This window comes from Neoarius graeffei, chromosome 19 (assembly GCF_027579695.1).
Source record: "Neoarius graeffei isolate fNeoGra1 chromosome 19, fNeoGra1.pri, whole genome shotgun sequence".
NCBI lineage: Eukaryota > Metazoa > Chordata > Actinopteri > Siluriformes > Ariidae > Neoarius > Neoarius graeffei.
The window spans coordinates 16,601,363-16,617,314 of NC_083587.1; the positions used below are offsets into that span (position 1 = coordinate 16,601,363).

The 15,952-nt window shown below is 40.4% G+C and overlaps 1 protein-coding gene across 6 annotated transcripts in view; it reads right to left on the reverse strand.

The window, feature by feature from the left end:
* The window catches only part of ctnnd2a (catenin (cadherin-associated protein), delta 2a), a 789,966-nt gene that overhangs the window by 313,140 nt on the left and 460,874 nt on the right, over positions 1–15,952 (reverse strand). For all 6 annotated transcript variants that reach the window (XM_060899742.1, XM_060899744.1, XM_060899741.1 and 3 more), the window contains one exon: positions 10,011–10,202. In XM_060899742.1, coding sequence (XP_060755725.1) covers positions 10,011–10,202 — 192 coding nt within the window. The remainder of the gene's footprint in view (positions 1–10,010; positions 10,203–15,952) is intronic.

The window sequence follows — 15,952 nt, forward strand, 5'->3', positions numbered from 1 at the left end:
AATATCAAACAAAAACGACAAATCAAAATACAAAAAAAAAAAAAAAAGTCAATTTTTTTAGACTGGCAAACAAATTATTCGTGTAATCGTGCAAAATATCAGTCTATTACTCTTCAGAAACCTTTTATTTTTGTTCCGCGTCTTTCTCAGTTTTGCTTGACGTAATTTATTTTGGTTGTGATTCCAGCTTTCTCGTTTGCGCTCCCTGACTTTTTGCTTGCAGTTTTGGCACAAACTTCACGTGTGGGTGGGCTGTCCAGGAACGCGTTCCCATTGGCTAACTTGTGTTTGACTGACAGCTACGCTCAGCCATTCCCTACTCGGATTCTGGCGGACTGTTTGACGAGTGACCGATCCATTGACGGTAAACAAGGATCGAGTGGACTTCAGTGGCGACTATGATATTGAATTAATTCAACAAAGTGTAAGAGCGGGACAAATGTGTTGTATGCGTTGCAGTAGTGCACATTATGCAGGTGTGTCGTTAGCAAGACAGCTATTATATTGGGTAGTGGAGCTAAGGCTAACATTTGACTTGCCACGAAACACCTGCATAATGTGCACTACTGCAACACATACAACACATTTGTCCCGCACTTACACTTTGTTGAATTAATTCAATATCATAGTCGCCACTGAAGTCCACTCGATCCTTGTTAATTTGCTTGCCAAAACTGCAAGCAAAAAGTCAGGGATCGCAAACGAGAAAGCTGGAATCGCAACCAAAATAAATTACGTCAAACAAAACTGAGAAAGACGCGGAACAAAAATAAAAGGTTTCTGAAGCGTAATAGACTGATATTTTGCACGATTACACGAATAATTTGTTTGCCAGTCTAAAAAAAATTGACTTTTTTTTGTTTTTTTGTATTTTGATTTGTCGTTTTTGTTTGATATTTCAAAAGTATTGTATGAACATTTTGGCACAAAATTGATTCCATACACTGATATTCTACACTGCCTCGAGTGAAGTTAAATAAAAGTGGGAGACTTTATTAAACATATATTATTTTGAAGAGATAATTTGCGTAATCCATGAAACTTTTGCAACTTTTCACCCATTGCTATGTACCGGTATGACATGGTGGCATTTCGAACCATCTGTAAAGACATGCATTTCCTTGCGTTGAACAGTAGAGGGCATGTTGCGTATATTATAGACAGAATTATAGATTGTATAGAATTATAGACACCAAACAAAAAAACTGTCAGTCTACAGTTGTAACGTGCCATAAACCCCTTTATACACGTGATGTAATTGCATGTTTTGGTTTGAAATTTGGTCAACGTTCTTTATGCAAGGTCATATGAGCAGACATGCAAACTGTTGAAATGCATCTGTAATGCTGGAATCATCTCCCTGTGTGTTTGCATTTGAATTTGAATGTGTGATATGATTTTGTGAGTCTGTTGCTGTCCTGCTTTGTCTAAAGCCCTGAACGCGTTTACATATCGACATGAGGTCGACACACACCAGGAGCTCGGGTCCGATTCCCTTTTATTAGGATTGTCGGATTGTTAGAACCTCTCAAAGTTGAAACTTTATCATGTTAAGATGAAAATGTCACAGAATCAGAGGAATTGAACGTGAAGCACAATGTGTTAATCCTGAGATAATGAAGGTGTTTGGTTCTTATGGACGTTTGAGCTGCAGTTTAAATGAAACCTGAAATCCACTCATTATGGTTCTGATGAAGCCCTCACATTCTGAGTAATCTTTTAATCTCTTTTAATTAACTCGATCATCAACGGATCAGTTGTATTATTTTAACTCTCCACTTCATCACGTATGTAGCAGTGCAGCTAAGTGAGTACGGTAGATTAAAGACGGCTGTGTGTGTTACAGAGCAAAAAGATATATTTTAAGAAAAAAAAGTGTCATGGTTGAAGTTTGTACGGTTGTAGAAACTTGTGTCCCTTATTGTTTAATTGTTCATTCTTTCACAGATGCTACAAAAGCAGAACAATTCTAAACAAGAGTGCTCTGAGAGCACAATATCCCCCGCTGGCAACTCGGCCATGACTCTGGTAAAATGTGAATGAATGAATGAAATTACAATATGTGTCTTACAGACATATAACAAAGAATCCTATCAAGTTTTGTGAAATTCTTCCAAAAATTGTGACAAGAGTTGATTTCAGAAGGTGAGTACCCTTCCCGGGACGGACGGACATCGCCATGATGTAATCCCCCTTCGGGCCTTTCAGCCAGTGGGGGATAAAAATTGTGAGGGAAGTTGATTTCAGAAAGCAAGCGCACCTTGATGAAACTGCCAACGTACAAGTTGGTTAGTAATCAAGGGCATAACTCTGGGAAAATTTGCCCAAATTAAACGAAATTTCAATCTACGTATAACGGTCATATAACAAAGAATCCTTTTGCCAAGTTTGGTGAAATTCCTCCACAAACTGTGAGAGGAGTTGATTTCAGAAGAACGTACACCCTCATGAAATTGTCAAAGTACAAGTGATTTAATCAAGGGTCAAAACTCTGGGAAAATTTTCACAAACGAAATTAAATCTGCGTATTACCGTCATATAACAAGGCCTTTTGCCAAGCTTCGAGAAATTCGTCCAAAAATTGTGAGAGGAGTTGATTTCAGAAGGAAAACACACCTTCATGAAATTGTCAAAGTACAAGGTTGTTAATCAAGGGCTGCAACTCTGGTAAATTGCGACCCAATTAAACAAAATTACAATATGCGTATTAACAACATATAACAAAAAATCCTGACAAGTTTTGTGAAATTCCTCCAAAAATTGTGAGAGGAGTTGATTTCAGAAGGTGAGCACTCTTCCCGGGACGGACAGACAGACGGACATCTCCATGACATAATCCCCCTCTGGGCCTTTCGGCCAGCGGGGGATAATTAAAACCAGTTCAAAATCAAGGTCAGGGTTAAAACATAAACTTCACCAGGTTCTCGATGACAGACAGCCTCGTATCATCACATACACTTTCACAAGTAAACACAGAAGATGTACATCATGTCGTATTTTGGGTGTTTTCATGTATGATGAGTATGGGTTTGGTTTTGGTGTAAAATTTGAGTATAACTTGTTTTTTTTTCTTATCCACAAACCACTGGGGAAGCAAACTTTTGCCCTAAGTTGTCAATAGAGATAAAATTATTATAAGTGTCAAAGAAAGACATCCATTACTGTATAACTATATTGTCCACTGAGAGAAAAATTAAATAAAAATCATAAAAACAAACTTTATTTATACAAGAGCTTCTATGCATTAAAATTATTTACTGAGTGCTTTAAAAAGAAAAGTATAAAATAAACTGAAAAACAGTATGAAGGAGGAAACTAAAAAGTCAGCATAAAGAAACAAAAAACATGAATAATCAGCATAAAGAAATAAAAGATAAAAAAACAGCATAAAGGAAGAAACAAAAAATGTAAAAAGTCAGCATAAAGAAATAGAAACAAGAGTCATCAGGAGATGGCATGTCCCCCCTGGCCCCTACATGAAACCCTGCTCCAAATTTTCTTAAGTTGAGTTGGTTACCATGGAAATATGTAAAAAATAAAAACAGCAGCAGCAATCCCAAAATGTCAAAATGCACAACTCCTCGAGTCACTTAACATAACTGTTAGGTTTCGTGAAAAAATTCCTAATAGTTTTTGAGTTGTGCTCCAGAAACTAAAATGTTTACAGACGGATGGACAGATGGACGGACAGACGGACAGAGCGATAGCCATATCCACCCGCTTTATATGCCGGGGGAGAGAAATTAAAAATCAGCATAAAGAAACAAACAAACAAAAAAAACAGGATAAAGGAAGAAACAAAAAAGCTGTTCAAAATTCCTGAAAATAGCAAGAAAGCAAGTTAAATAGTAATTAATAATCAAAGATAAGTAATTAAGAAAAAAACTGTAAAATATATATATATATATATATATATATATATATATATATATATATCATCAAGCAAGGAATTGTCTCATCTCATCTCATTATCTCTAGCCGCTTTATCCTGTTCTACAGGGTCGCAGGCAAGCTGGAGCCTATCCCAGCTGACTACGGGCGAAAGGCGGGGTACACCCTGGACAAGTCGCCAGGTCATCACAGGGCTGACACATAGACACAGACAACCATTCACACTCACATTCACACCTACGCTCAATTTAGAGTCACCAGTTAACCTAACCTGCATGTCTTTGGACTGTGGGGGAAACCGGAGCACCCGGAGGAAACCCACGCGGACACGGGGAGAACATGCAAACTCCGCACAGAAAGGCCCTCGCCGGCCACGGGGCTCGAACCCGGACCTTCTTGCTGTGAGGGGACAGCGCTAACCACTACACCACCGTGCCGCCGCAAGGAATTGTAAAAAAAATAAATAAATAAAGGGAAGGTTTAATAAATATGAATAAAATACTTTTTCCAAAACAATATTTTAAAAATGTCTATTTTAGCATTTATTTTCATTTTGGGTTACATAATGGTGAAATTTAGCACACTAGAATGTACTGTTAATATCTGAAGGCTAATATCAGAGACAAGTTTATTCTTACACATGAAAATCACGAAATCCTAAAAAACATTAAAGCTAAGCTTCAACTCACTCGTGCTTGCCTCGTTTTGCCCTCAAAGACACGAGACTGAAATCTCATGCCTTCAATTTTAAATTAATTTAACATCTATGCGATGGAATGAATTTGGTTTCAGTGAAAATATGAATTCCTGAAGACGTATTGCTTTAATCGGCCCAAAAATGATCCACTGTAATGGAAATAATGGAGCCTTAATGAGCACCAGACTCGGAGAGAAAAATTCCACTTGACAAATAATCGTATGACAAATAACTGCAGTGTCACTCGCACTCTAATCTATTCCACAAGTTCTTGCGGGAACCTTATGCATTATATATGTTCTATTCATAATACATGCGCTCATAGACTGTAGAAATTTTACATCTTCAATTCTTAATTTACAAACACTTGAGTTTGTGCAGCTAAACAATGAGTCATGCACGAGCGACCTGCAGGAAACCTTCTCCACCTGCCGGTCCACGTTTACTAAGAAAAAGTGTTTTCTTACTCAAATGTTAGGTAAAAATATAATTACAGTGCAGGAAGCAGGAAAAAATGAAGAGTCTGTCGCTGAACACAGTGTGGTGAAATCATTCTGCGGATGTTAGCAGGCCATTAAGCAAAGGCAATGGTATTGAAAGAGAATTGAGTTTCTTACTGCGCATCATGAGCTCTGCTTCACAAAGGTCAGGAATACACTCGGGTACAACAGGAGAGAAAAAATGACAATAGGAGGCCTCTATTAAAACGGGTTACGTGCATTTTTATTTGCACAATTGAGCCAAGTGAAAAAAAGGGTTGGCATTTTGTCTCTGAGGTTACACCGCACCGCTGGTGCGTTTCCCGGTTTTCTACACCGAGAAGGCACAGTCTATTTTAGAAGTAGCCTAATTTTGGCGCAGTCTGCTCATTTCTACTCCTGTATATGACATTGCTGTGATATACAGTAATAGAAATGAGCAGACTGCACCAAAATTAGGCTACTTCTAAAATAGATGTCATATAATAAATTATGCGGTGTTTGTGGTAAAGCGCCATCTGTATTAAGAGCCGCTTATGCGGATGGCACTTTACCACAAACACAGCGTAAGGAATGAGGTTAACCGGACTAGCACGATCAGTGACAATCTCCACATGGAACTACTCAGGCAGCTATGCACTGGGCATTTACGTGGAAGGGGAGTGGCGTATATCCCAATGTAGGACATTTGCATGGCAGCGCGCAGTCATCACCACATAGGGATAACAAGAAAAGATAAACAAAAGACCACATTTTCAAGACTGACAAGTCTTTTTATGAGTGTAGCGGCAACTTTTACGGGCGTATCGGCAATATTGTGGGCGTAGCGGTAAGGAAACACTACGTAGCGTCCCGATACGCTGAAAAGGCCTAGTTAGAACCCTGATGTCTATGTACAGCTCTTATACATGAGTGAGAAGCAGAGCTTGTTTCATAGACATTCCACAACATAATAAAAGTATGACATCAATAAATAGAAAATTGTAATCACTGCCAAGATGCTGTAGAAGAGGAATAAAACACTGTTACAGGGAAAACAAGTGTTGCCAGGCAAAACAAACCTCACCTGGCAGCACTTGTTTTATACCTACTGTATATGTTGATAATGGTAATATTTCTCAATCATCAGCTGTCAGTCCTATTATCGTCCTATGAAAATCCATGACCTTGAGTTTGACATTTTAAAGCCATTCAAGGTCAAAGGTCATGGTGCCAATGAAAGCCCATATGGCACTTTCTATAAGGTGATAATGGTAAACATCTGCCTACCATCGACCGTTTTCAAGTTATAGCCCTCTGAAAATCTGTGACCTTGAGTTTGACCTTTCAAGGTCACTCAAGGTCAAAGATCATGGTGCCAAATGAAAGGCCATATGGGAGTTCCTACATGCTCATAGTAGTAACCATCTGTCTGTCGGCAACCGTTTTTGAGTTCTCATCTCATCTCATTATCTCTAGCCGCTTTATCCTTCTACAGGGTCGCAGGCAAGCTGGAGCCTATCCCAGCTGACTACGGGTGAAAGGCGGGGTACACCCTGGACAAGTCGCCAGGTCATCACAGGGCTGACACATAGACACAGACAACCATTCACACTCACATTCACACCTACGCTCAATTTAGAGTCACCAGTTAACCTAACCTGCATGTCTTTGGACTGTGGGGGAAACCGGAGCACCCGGAGGAAACCCACGCGGACACGGGGAGAACATGCAAACTCCACACAGAAAGGCCCTCGCCGGCCCCGGGGCTCGAACCCAGGACCTTCTTGCTGTGAGGCGACAGCGCTAACCACTACACCACCGTGCCACCCCCCGTTTTTGAGTTATAATGGAAAATATGTTATTTTGACCAAAAGGTTGACCTTTCCAGTGACCTTGATCTTCACCTTGACCCGATTATCCCCAAAATTTAATCAGGCAATCTACGGACCATTGCCCACCTACCCTGAAAATTTGAAATCAATCGGTGCAACCGTCCAGACACTAGATTGTTAACAGACAGACACACACAAACAAACAAACAAACAAACTGATTACAGTCTCTCGCCCCGCTTACTCCATCGCAGGCGAGGTAATAATTAAACAGTTACAGTAACTTCACCTCACATTGATTATTTTCGAATAACAGCACCCCCCTGAGAGTATTATTCCGTACACATTGACTTTGTTGCCCTGGGGGAAACCCAAATAAGCAAAAAATTACTTAATCAAATTGCTCCTTTGTTTACCAAAGAACTGTGGTACCCTTTTTTACTTTTTCAAGAAATAATATATGCAAAATACAGTGTATATGCAGCTTACAGTGCCTTGAAAAAGTATTCATCCCCCTTGGTGTTTGTCCTGTTTTGCTGCATTACAAGCTGGAATTAAAATGGATTTTTGGAGGGTTAGCACCATTTGATTTACACAACACGCCTACCACTTTAAAGGTGCACATTGGTTTTTTTAATTTTGACACAAACAATAATTAAGATGAAAAAAAAAACAGAAATCTGGAGTGTGCATAAGTATTCACCCCCTTTCGTATGAAACCCCTAAATAAGAGCTGCTTCAACCAATTCACTTCATAAGTCACATAATTAGTTGATTAAGATCCATCTGTGTGCAATCAAAGTGTCACATGATCTGTCACATGATGTCTGTATAAATCACCCTGTTCTGGAAGGACCCTGACTCTGCTACACTACTAAGCAAGCAACATGAGAACCAAGGAGCCTCCAAACAGGTCAGAGACAAAGTTGTGGAGAAGTATAGATCAGGGTTGGGTTATAAAAAATATCCCAAACTTTGAATATCCCACAGAGCACCATTAAATCCATTATAGCAAAATGGAAAGAATATGGCACCACGACAAACCTGACAAGAGAAGGCCCCGCCCACCAAAACTCACAGACCGGGCAAGGAGAGCATGATCAGAGATGCAATCAGAGATGCAACAAAAAACACCAAACATAACACTGAAGGAGGGTGGCACGGTGGTGTAGTGGTTAGCGCTGTCGCCTCACAGCAAGAAGGTCCTGGGTTCGAGCCCCGGGGCCGGCGAGGGCCTTTCTGTGCGGAGTTTGCATGTTCTCCCCGTGTCCGCGTGGGTTTCCTCCGGGTGCTCCGGTTTCCCCCACAGTCCAAAGACATGCAGGTTAGGTTAACTGGTGACTCTAAATTGACCGTAGGTGTGAATGTGAGTGTGAATGGTTGTCTGTGTCTATGTGTCAGCCCTGTGATGACCTGGCGACTTGTCCAGGGTGTACCCCGCCTTTCGCCTGTAGTCAGCTGGGATAGGCTCCAGCTTGCCTGCGACCCTGTAGAAGGATAAAGCGGCTAGAGATAATGAGATGAGATGAGATAACACTGAAGGAGCTGCAAAGATCCACTGCGGAGATGGGAGTATCTGTCCATAGGATCACTTTAAGCCATACACTCCAGAGAGTGGGCAGGGCTTTATGGAAGAGTGGCCAGAAAAAAGTCATTGCTTAAAAAATCACGTTTGGAGTTTGCCCAAGAGCATGTGGCAGACTCCCCAAACACATGGAAGAATATTCTCTGGTCAAATGAGACAAACATTGAACTTTTTGGCCATCATGGGAAACTTTTGGCCATCATGAACTTTTTGGCCATCATGGCGCAAACCCAACACTCTCAGAACACCATCCCTGCAATGAAGCATGGTGGTGGCAGCATCATGCTGTGGGGATGTTGTTCATCTGCAGGGACAGGAAAGCTGGTCAGGACTGAAGGAAAGATGGATGGCACTAAATACAGGGCAATTCTGGAGGAAAACCTGTTTGAGTCGGCCAGAGGTTTGAGAATGGGATGAAGGTTCACGTTCCAGCAGGACAATGACCCTAAACATACTGCTAAAGCTACACTGGAATGGTTTAAAGGGAAAGATTTAAATGCACTGGAATGGCCTAATCAAAGTCCAGACCTCAATCCAATTGAGAATCTGTGGCATAACTTGAAGATTGCTGTACACCAACGCAGCCCATCTAACTTGAAGGATCTGGAGCAGTTTTGCCTTGAGGAATGGGCAAAAATCCCAGTGGCTAGATGTGCTAAGCTAATAGAGACATACCCCAAGAGACTTGCAGCTGTAATTGTAGCAAAAGGTGGCTCTACAAAGTATTGACTTGGGGGGGTGAATACCTATGCACACTCCAGATTTCTGTTTTGTTCATCTTAATTATTGTTTGTGTCACAATAAAAAAGTGCACCTTTAAAGTTGTAGGCATGTTGTGTAAATCAAATGGTGCTAACCCTCCAAAAATTCATTTTAATTCCAGCTTGTAATGCAGCAAAACAGGACAAACACCAAGGGGGATGAATACTTTTGCAAGGCACTGTAAATGTAACAGTTACAGAGCCCTCCATAATTATTGCCCCTCCAATAAATTTATTTAAATTAAAGATTGGACTTTTCTCATTTTTTCAGTGAGATGAAGCGACTTCACCAGAAGGTGGATTTTTTTTCTAACCCTTTTTACTATTCTTTACAAGGGGTGCCAATAATTGTGGAGTGCCCTGTATAAAACAGATGCTTACATTACATTAGATTACAAGTTCAGAGGTTCAACCTCCCATGAGGTTTTGCCCTCAAATACCTAACTAAATAACACTCTTTTGCATCTTGAAGAAAAGCCACGATTAATTCCTTCATGCATCAAAAAAGGAAACAATTAGCATCTAATTGGATTAGCATGCTTTTTCCTGACCTGAGATCAAACTCAAAGCATTATTGTGAGACATTTCAACGAGGTCGGAACATCTCAGAGGCTTACAGCATCCCCTCAAGCACACATACTGTATATTTAGCTCTAAAGAGGTCACTACTTGGCTATGAGAAACGTCATGGTGGATTAGCGAGGATCTGCTGCTCTTGAAGAAATGAGAATGGTTTCTCAGCCATGAGACTGAATCACATGCACACAATCTGCAGAGGAACTTACCAGTGTTGGTCCGGTAGGTCCCAGTATGTCCTGGAGCAGGGGGTTCTGCTTGACTTTGACTCAGGCTCCTCATTGGGCCTTTCTGGTAAACCCGGTCCTCATAGATGGGCTCAATGTGGTGCTCTGGAGACTGCAGAGGTCTCAGATCAGAACCTGTGTGGCTGTGCTGACTGCTGTATGAGCTCCGAGATCCTATCAGGAGAAAATAACTCATCAAATCACAGTTCCTGGACTTCCTGGAGTGTGCAATAAAGTCGACTAATGTGATTTAGCTTGAAGATGAAATTTGATCAGGTATGATGTGCAGTAGGAAGATCACATCACACCATCTTCTTCTTGATTATTTTCATATCATGCCTTATTTATTCCAAACTTGAATCCAGAAAGATTTGGTCAACAAACAAAAAAAAACAATTGTATACAATATTATCCCACACGCTAAACTCTACAGTATTGTACTGGAGCTAAGTATTGAGTAAGTATTATAAGGATTCAAAAATAAATTTCTTAAAATTAAAACATCTTAGGCAACAGTGTCTGTTAAAGATGTTAGTAGAATGTTATTTGGTTACTTAAAAACTCTGTATCTAGTATCTCAGGGTCCACAGACCTAGGACTAATTCTGGGATGGTTTTGAGAGGGGGCGGCATGGTGGTGTAGTGGTTAGCACTGTTGCCTCAGAGGAAGAAGGTTCTGGGTTCAAACCCAGTGGTTGACAGGGGGCTTTCGGTGTAGAGTTTGCATGTTCTCCCCATGTCTGTGTGGGTTTCCTCCGGGTGCTCCGGTTTCCCCCAAAGACATGCAGGTTTGGCTAATTGGTGGCTCTAAATTGACTGTAGGTGTGAATGGTTGTTTGTCTCTATGTGTCAGCCTGGCGACTTGTCCAGGGTGTACCCTGCCTCTCACCCATAGTCAGCTGGGATAGGCTCCAGCTTGCCTGTGACCCTGCACAGGATAAGCGGTAATGGATGGATGGTTTTGTGAGGGCGCCATCGTCCAAGATTTCTTTTTCACACACTGATAAGGTCATTCCAAACTGTGTATTGACTAAAAGTCGTCTCTGCTCTGCATGTATTTTTTATTGTTTGTCATTAATTCATTCATCATCCGGAAGGACTTTATCCTGGTCAGGATCAAAGCACCTCCCAGGAACACTGGACCCGAAGTGGGAATACTCTTTGGACGGGATGCCTGTTTATCCACAGCTAGGGGCAATTTCGAGTCGCCAGTCAGCCTACCAAGATTTTTATGGACACTGTGAGGAAATGGAAGAACTTGAAGAAAGCTCATGTGGACAACATGCAAAACTGCGCACAGGCAGTAACCCAAGCTCAGGATCAAGCTGGGAAACCTGGAGCTGTGAAGTGGCAACACTGCCTGCTACAACCATCTTGCCTTTGACTGTTTTTTTTTTAATCAGTGTCTTACGCATTAAACATATGTGTCTTTCAGTTGTAGCTGCTAGCTTATCTATAAACACTGTATAAAGTTTGTAATATATAACCCTAACCCCATTTTTTGATGGTTTGGATGATGTCACTTGACTACTTCACGCCAAATACAGATATAAGAACAGATCACAATCAACCATTATAAAACTTGAAACAGGAAGTATTGGGTCAAGTTCAGCCTGTCACATTATTCAGTGCCTGCTATCATTGACACCCACATTCACTTGATGAGAAGCCAGATCACCATTTTCAGGTGAATCACAGCTTTTTTTTTTTTTTATGGACCTTCCATGCTTGACCAAATGTATTGAACCCAAGCACAAATAGAAACTACCTCAGAATACAAGTATCATTGGTACGTGTAAAAATGGCTGAAGGCAATTAATTATCTCTTTTCACTCCCAACAAAGTAAGCAGATAAGGGTTCTCAGGAGACGAAAGGGTAGATAAGAGGAATCGGTGTTTGAAGCATCGACAGTGGGGATGGGAAGACAGAACTGCATTACCATTTCATGTCACAGGGATCACACTCTTCCACAAGCACAAGTCCACACCTCAACAGCACACAGATTATAAAGGCGCAAAGACTCCAACTATCTCAAGGAGATTCAAGTGTTACATAGATACCCAGCCACTCATAAACACTATAAAGTCGGGCCCAGAGTACACCCTTGAGGCACTCCCATGCCAAGTGATGTGTGTGGACTTGTATACATTGCAATACACAAGCTTGCAGACCCAGCTCCAGCTCTGCAGATGGTTAGATCAGTGTCGGGTGCGATGCCTCTTCCCGCCATAATGTAATTGTGTAAATGTTCAGACAATAAGAAGCTGCAGTTAGAGTGTGCTCTCCCTGTAATCACCTTATCAGTGTCAGCCAGGCGACTGCCTCCACTTGCTAACCCAATTCTTCCAAGGCCGGAGAGAGATCCTCTCGGGGTTTCCAGAAAGCTCTGTAAAAACATTCACCATCTGGAGAGCACTGTCTTAAATGTTCTACTCCATGGAGCAGCTGCTTTTAAACTCAGAAGAGCCTGAGAAACAGCATGGCAGTGAGCCAGGCAAAGAAACTCATGTTTGGATGCCCTCCTGAGCTGTTAACACGAATGCTTAACATCGAGAAAGAATTAGACAACAGAGGACGATAGTCTAACTTGGAGTCCCAAGAACTGGGGTTCTCCAACAGAGAGCTAGAGCATTTCTACTGACAGAAGCCATTTTTATTAAATTAGTCATGAGATTTCAGTTGACTTTACATATACAATGGATATAAAAAGTGTGCACATCCCGTTAAAATGATATTTTTTTCTGATGTAAAACAATGAGGCCACGATAAATAATTTCAAAACTTTTCCCACCTTTACTGTGACCTATAATCAATAATGATTATTGCATTTTTTTGTTTGTTTTTTTGTTTTTATATCTTCTTTACTGTTCGGAATAAAGCAATCAATCAATCAATCAATCAATCAATCAAAAAAAAAGTTGGTTTGATCTAAATAAATTATCATTAAATCTGTCTAAAACAAAAATCATGTTATTTAATAATTATAAAACAAATAAGGCAATAAATGTACAGGTAGATGGTGTTGATATTGGAAGAGTGTCTAATAATAAATTTCTTGGGGTAATAAAAGATGATAGAATTACTTGGAAATCACATATAAAATACATACTAATTAAACTATCAAGAAGCATATCTGTGTTGAGTATAGCTAAGCACGTCCTGGACTATAATTCGCTCCGCATTCTTTACTGTTCCCTGGTTTTACCGTACTTAAATTACTGCTCAGTGGTGTGGGGAAATACGTATAAATGTTCACTTCATGCAATAACTATACTTCAAAAAAGAGCTATAAGAACAATTCATAGCGCTGGTTACCGAGATCATACTAATTCATTATTCTTAAATTCAAAATGTTTAAAATTCAGGGATATTATAGAATGTAAAATTGCCTTAATAATGTACAATGTAAGGAATTATAAAGTACTAAGGAATATCCAAACGATGTTCTCGGATAGAGGGGGGGGGCTATAATTTTAGGGGGAAATTGAAATTTAAAACTCGCAGTGCTAGGACAACGTTAAAAATGTTCAGTATTTCTATTTGTGGAGTAAAGCTATGGAACAGTTTGAATGTGGAGCTCATGAAATGTTCAACTATAAACCAGTTCAAAAAAGGTATAAGGAACAGATCTTTATGAGGTTTAGGGAGGAGGAATTACAATAACATTCTATTGATAATATAAGTGTATGTATGTGGGTATGGGTACATATGTGAGTATGTATGTATATGCATAATTGTATATAATATATATGCATAATATGCATAATTATGATATTGGTGTCTGTGTACATATGGATGTGTATAGTTATAGGTAGGTGTATATGTGTATATGTATGTACTGTATACTGTATATATGTATTGTATGTGTGTATATATGTATAACATAAGTATCTGTATATATGATTTGATTTGGTCGATATTATACTATGTTGGTATGTCTTGGTATGTTGGTATGTTTTCTTTTTTGTTTCTTGCTTTTGTTTCTTTTGTATATATAGTTTGTTATGGCAGAAAGTGACGTTTGGTTAGCGGTGGTATAGAAGGTTAGGATTTGATAAGTTATTTACTTCTTCCTAATCCTTTCCGAACATTATTATGCTACTGCCTTGTGGCTACGCTATTCTGTTTGTTTATGACAATGTTTTGATTATTGCATTTTTAATTTTTTTTATATCTTCTTTACTGTTCGGAATAAAGCAATCAATCAATCAATCAATAACCTGTACAATTCAATTGAAAAATAAACAAATATCTGTTTGGGGGAAAACCATAAAAAATAAAAAACATACAATAAGCTGGTCGTATAAGTGTGCACACCCTTAAAGTAATATCTCGTTGAAGCACCTTTTGATTTAATTACAGCATTCAGTCTTTTTGGGTTCACACCTGCCATCAATTAAAATGACTCTGATTCACCCCAAATAAAGTTCAGACAAGTTGCCTCCTCCAGCAAAAGCCAGGGTTCACAGAGAGCTTACAAAGCATCAAAGGGATCTCATTGTTGAAAGGTATCAGTCAGGAGAAGGGGACAAAAACATTTCCACGGCATTAGATATACCATGGAGCACAGTGAAGACAGTCATCAAGAAGTGGAGAAAATATGGGACAACAGTGACATTACCGAGAACTGGACGTCCCTCCAAAATTGATGAAAAGACAAGACGAAAACTGGTCAGGGAGTCTGCCGAGAGGCCTACAGCAACACTGAAGGAGCTGCAGGAATTTCTGGCAAGTACTGGTTGTGTACTACATGTGACTACAATCTCCCATATTCTCCATATGTCTGGACTATGAGGTAGGATCAAATAAAAACATCCAGGCCCGGCTAAATTTTGCAAAAAAAAAAAATCCATCAACTCTCCCAAAAGCATGTGGGAAAATGTGTTACGGTCTGATGAAACCAAGTTTGAACTTTTTGGCCACAATTCCAAAAGGTATGTTTGGCGCAAAAACAACACTGCGCATCACCAAAAGAACACCATAGCCACGGTGAAGCCTGGTGGTGGCAGCATCATGTTTTGGGGTTGTTTTTCTTCAGCTGGAACAGCGGCTTTAGTCAAGGTGGAAGGAATTATAAATACCAGTCAATTTTGGCCCAAAACCTTCAGGTGTCTGCTAGAAAGCTGAAGATGAAGAGGAATTTCACCTTTCAGCATGACAATGGGCGGCACGGTGGTGTAGTGGTTAGCGCTGTCGCCTCACAGCAAGAAGGTCCTGGGTTCGAGCCCCGGGGCCGGCGAGGGCCTTTCTGTGTGGAGTTTGCATGTTCTCCCCGTGTCCGCGTGGGTTTCCTCCGGGTGCTCCGGTTTCCCCCACAGTCCAAAGACATGCAGGTTAGGTTAACTGGTGACTCTAAATTGACCGTAGGTGTGAATGTGAGTGTGAATGGTTGTCTGTGTCTATGTGTCAGCCCTGTGATGACCTGGCGACTTGTCCAGGGTGTACCCCGCCTTTCGCCCGTAGTCAGCTGGGATAGGCTCCAGCTTGCCTGCGACCCTGTAGAAGGATAAAGCGGCTAGAGATAATGAGATGAGATGAGATGAGCATGACAATGACCCCAAAAAGTTTTGGAACGGCCCAGCCAGAGCCCAGACCTAAATCCGATTGAAAATCTGTGGGGTGACCTGAAGAGGGCTGTGCACAAGAGATGCCCTCACAATCTGACAGATTTGGAGCGCTTTTGCAAGGAAGATATTGCCAAGCCTAGATGTGGCAGGCTGATAGACTCTGACCCAAAAGGACTGAATGCTGTAATTAAATCAAAAGGTGCTTCAACAAAGTATTAGTTTAAGGGTGTGCACACTTATGCAACCAACTTATTGTACATTTTTAAAATTTTTTATGTTTTTCCCCCTAACAGATTTGTTTGTTTTTTAATTTAATTGTACAGGTTATAGTTCACATTAAAGGTGCGAAAAGTTTTG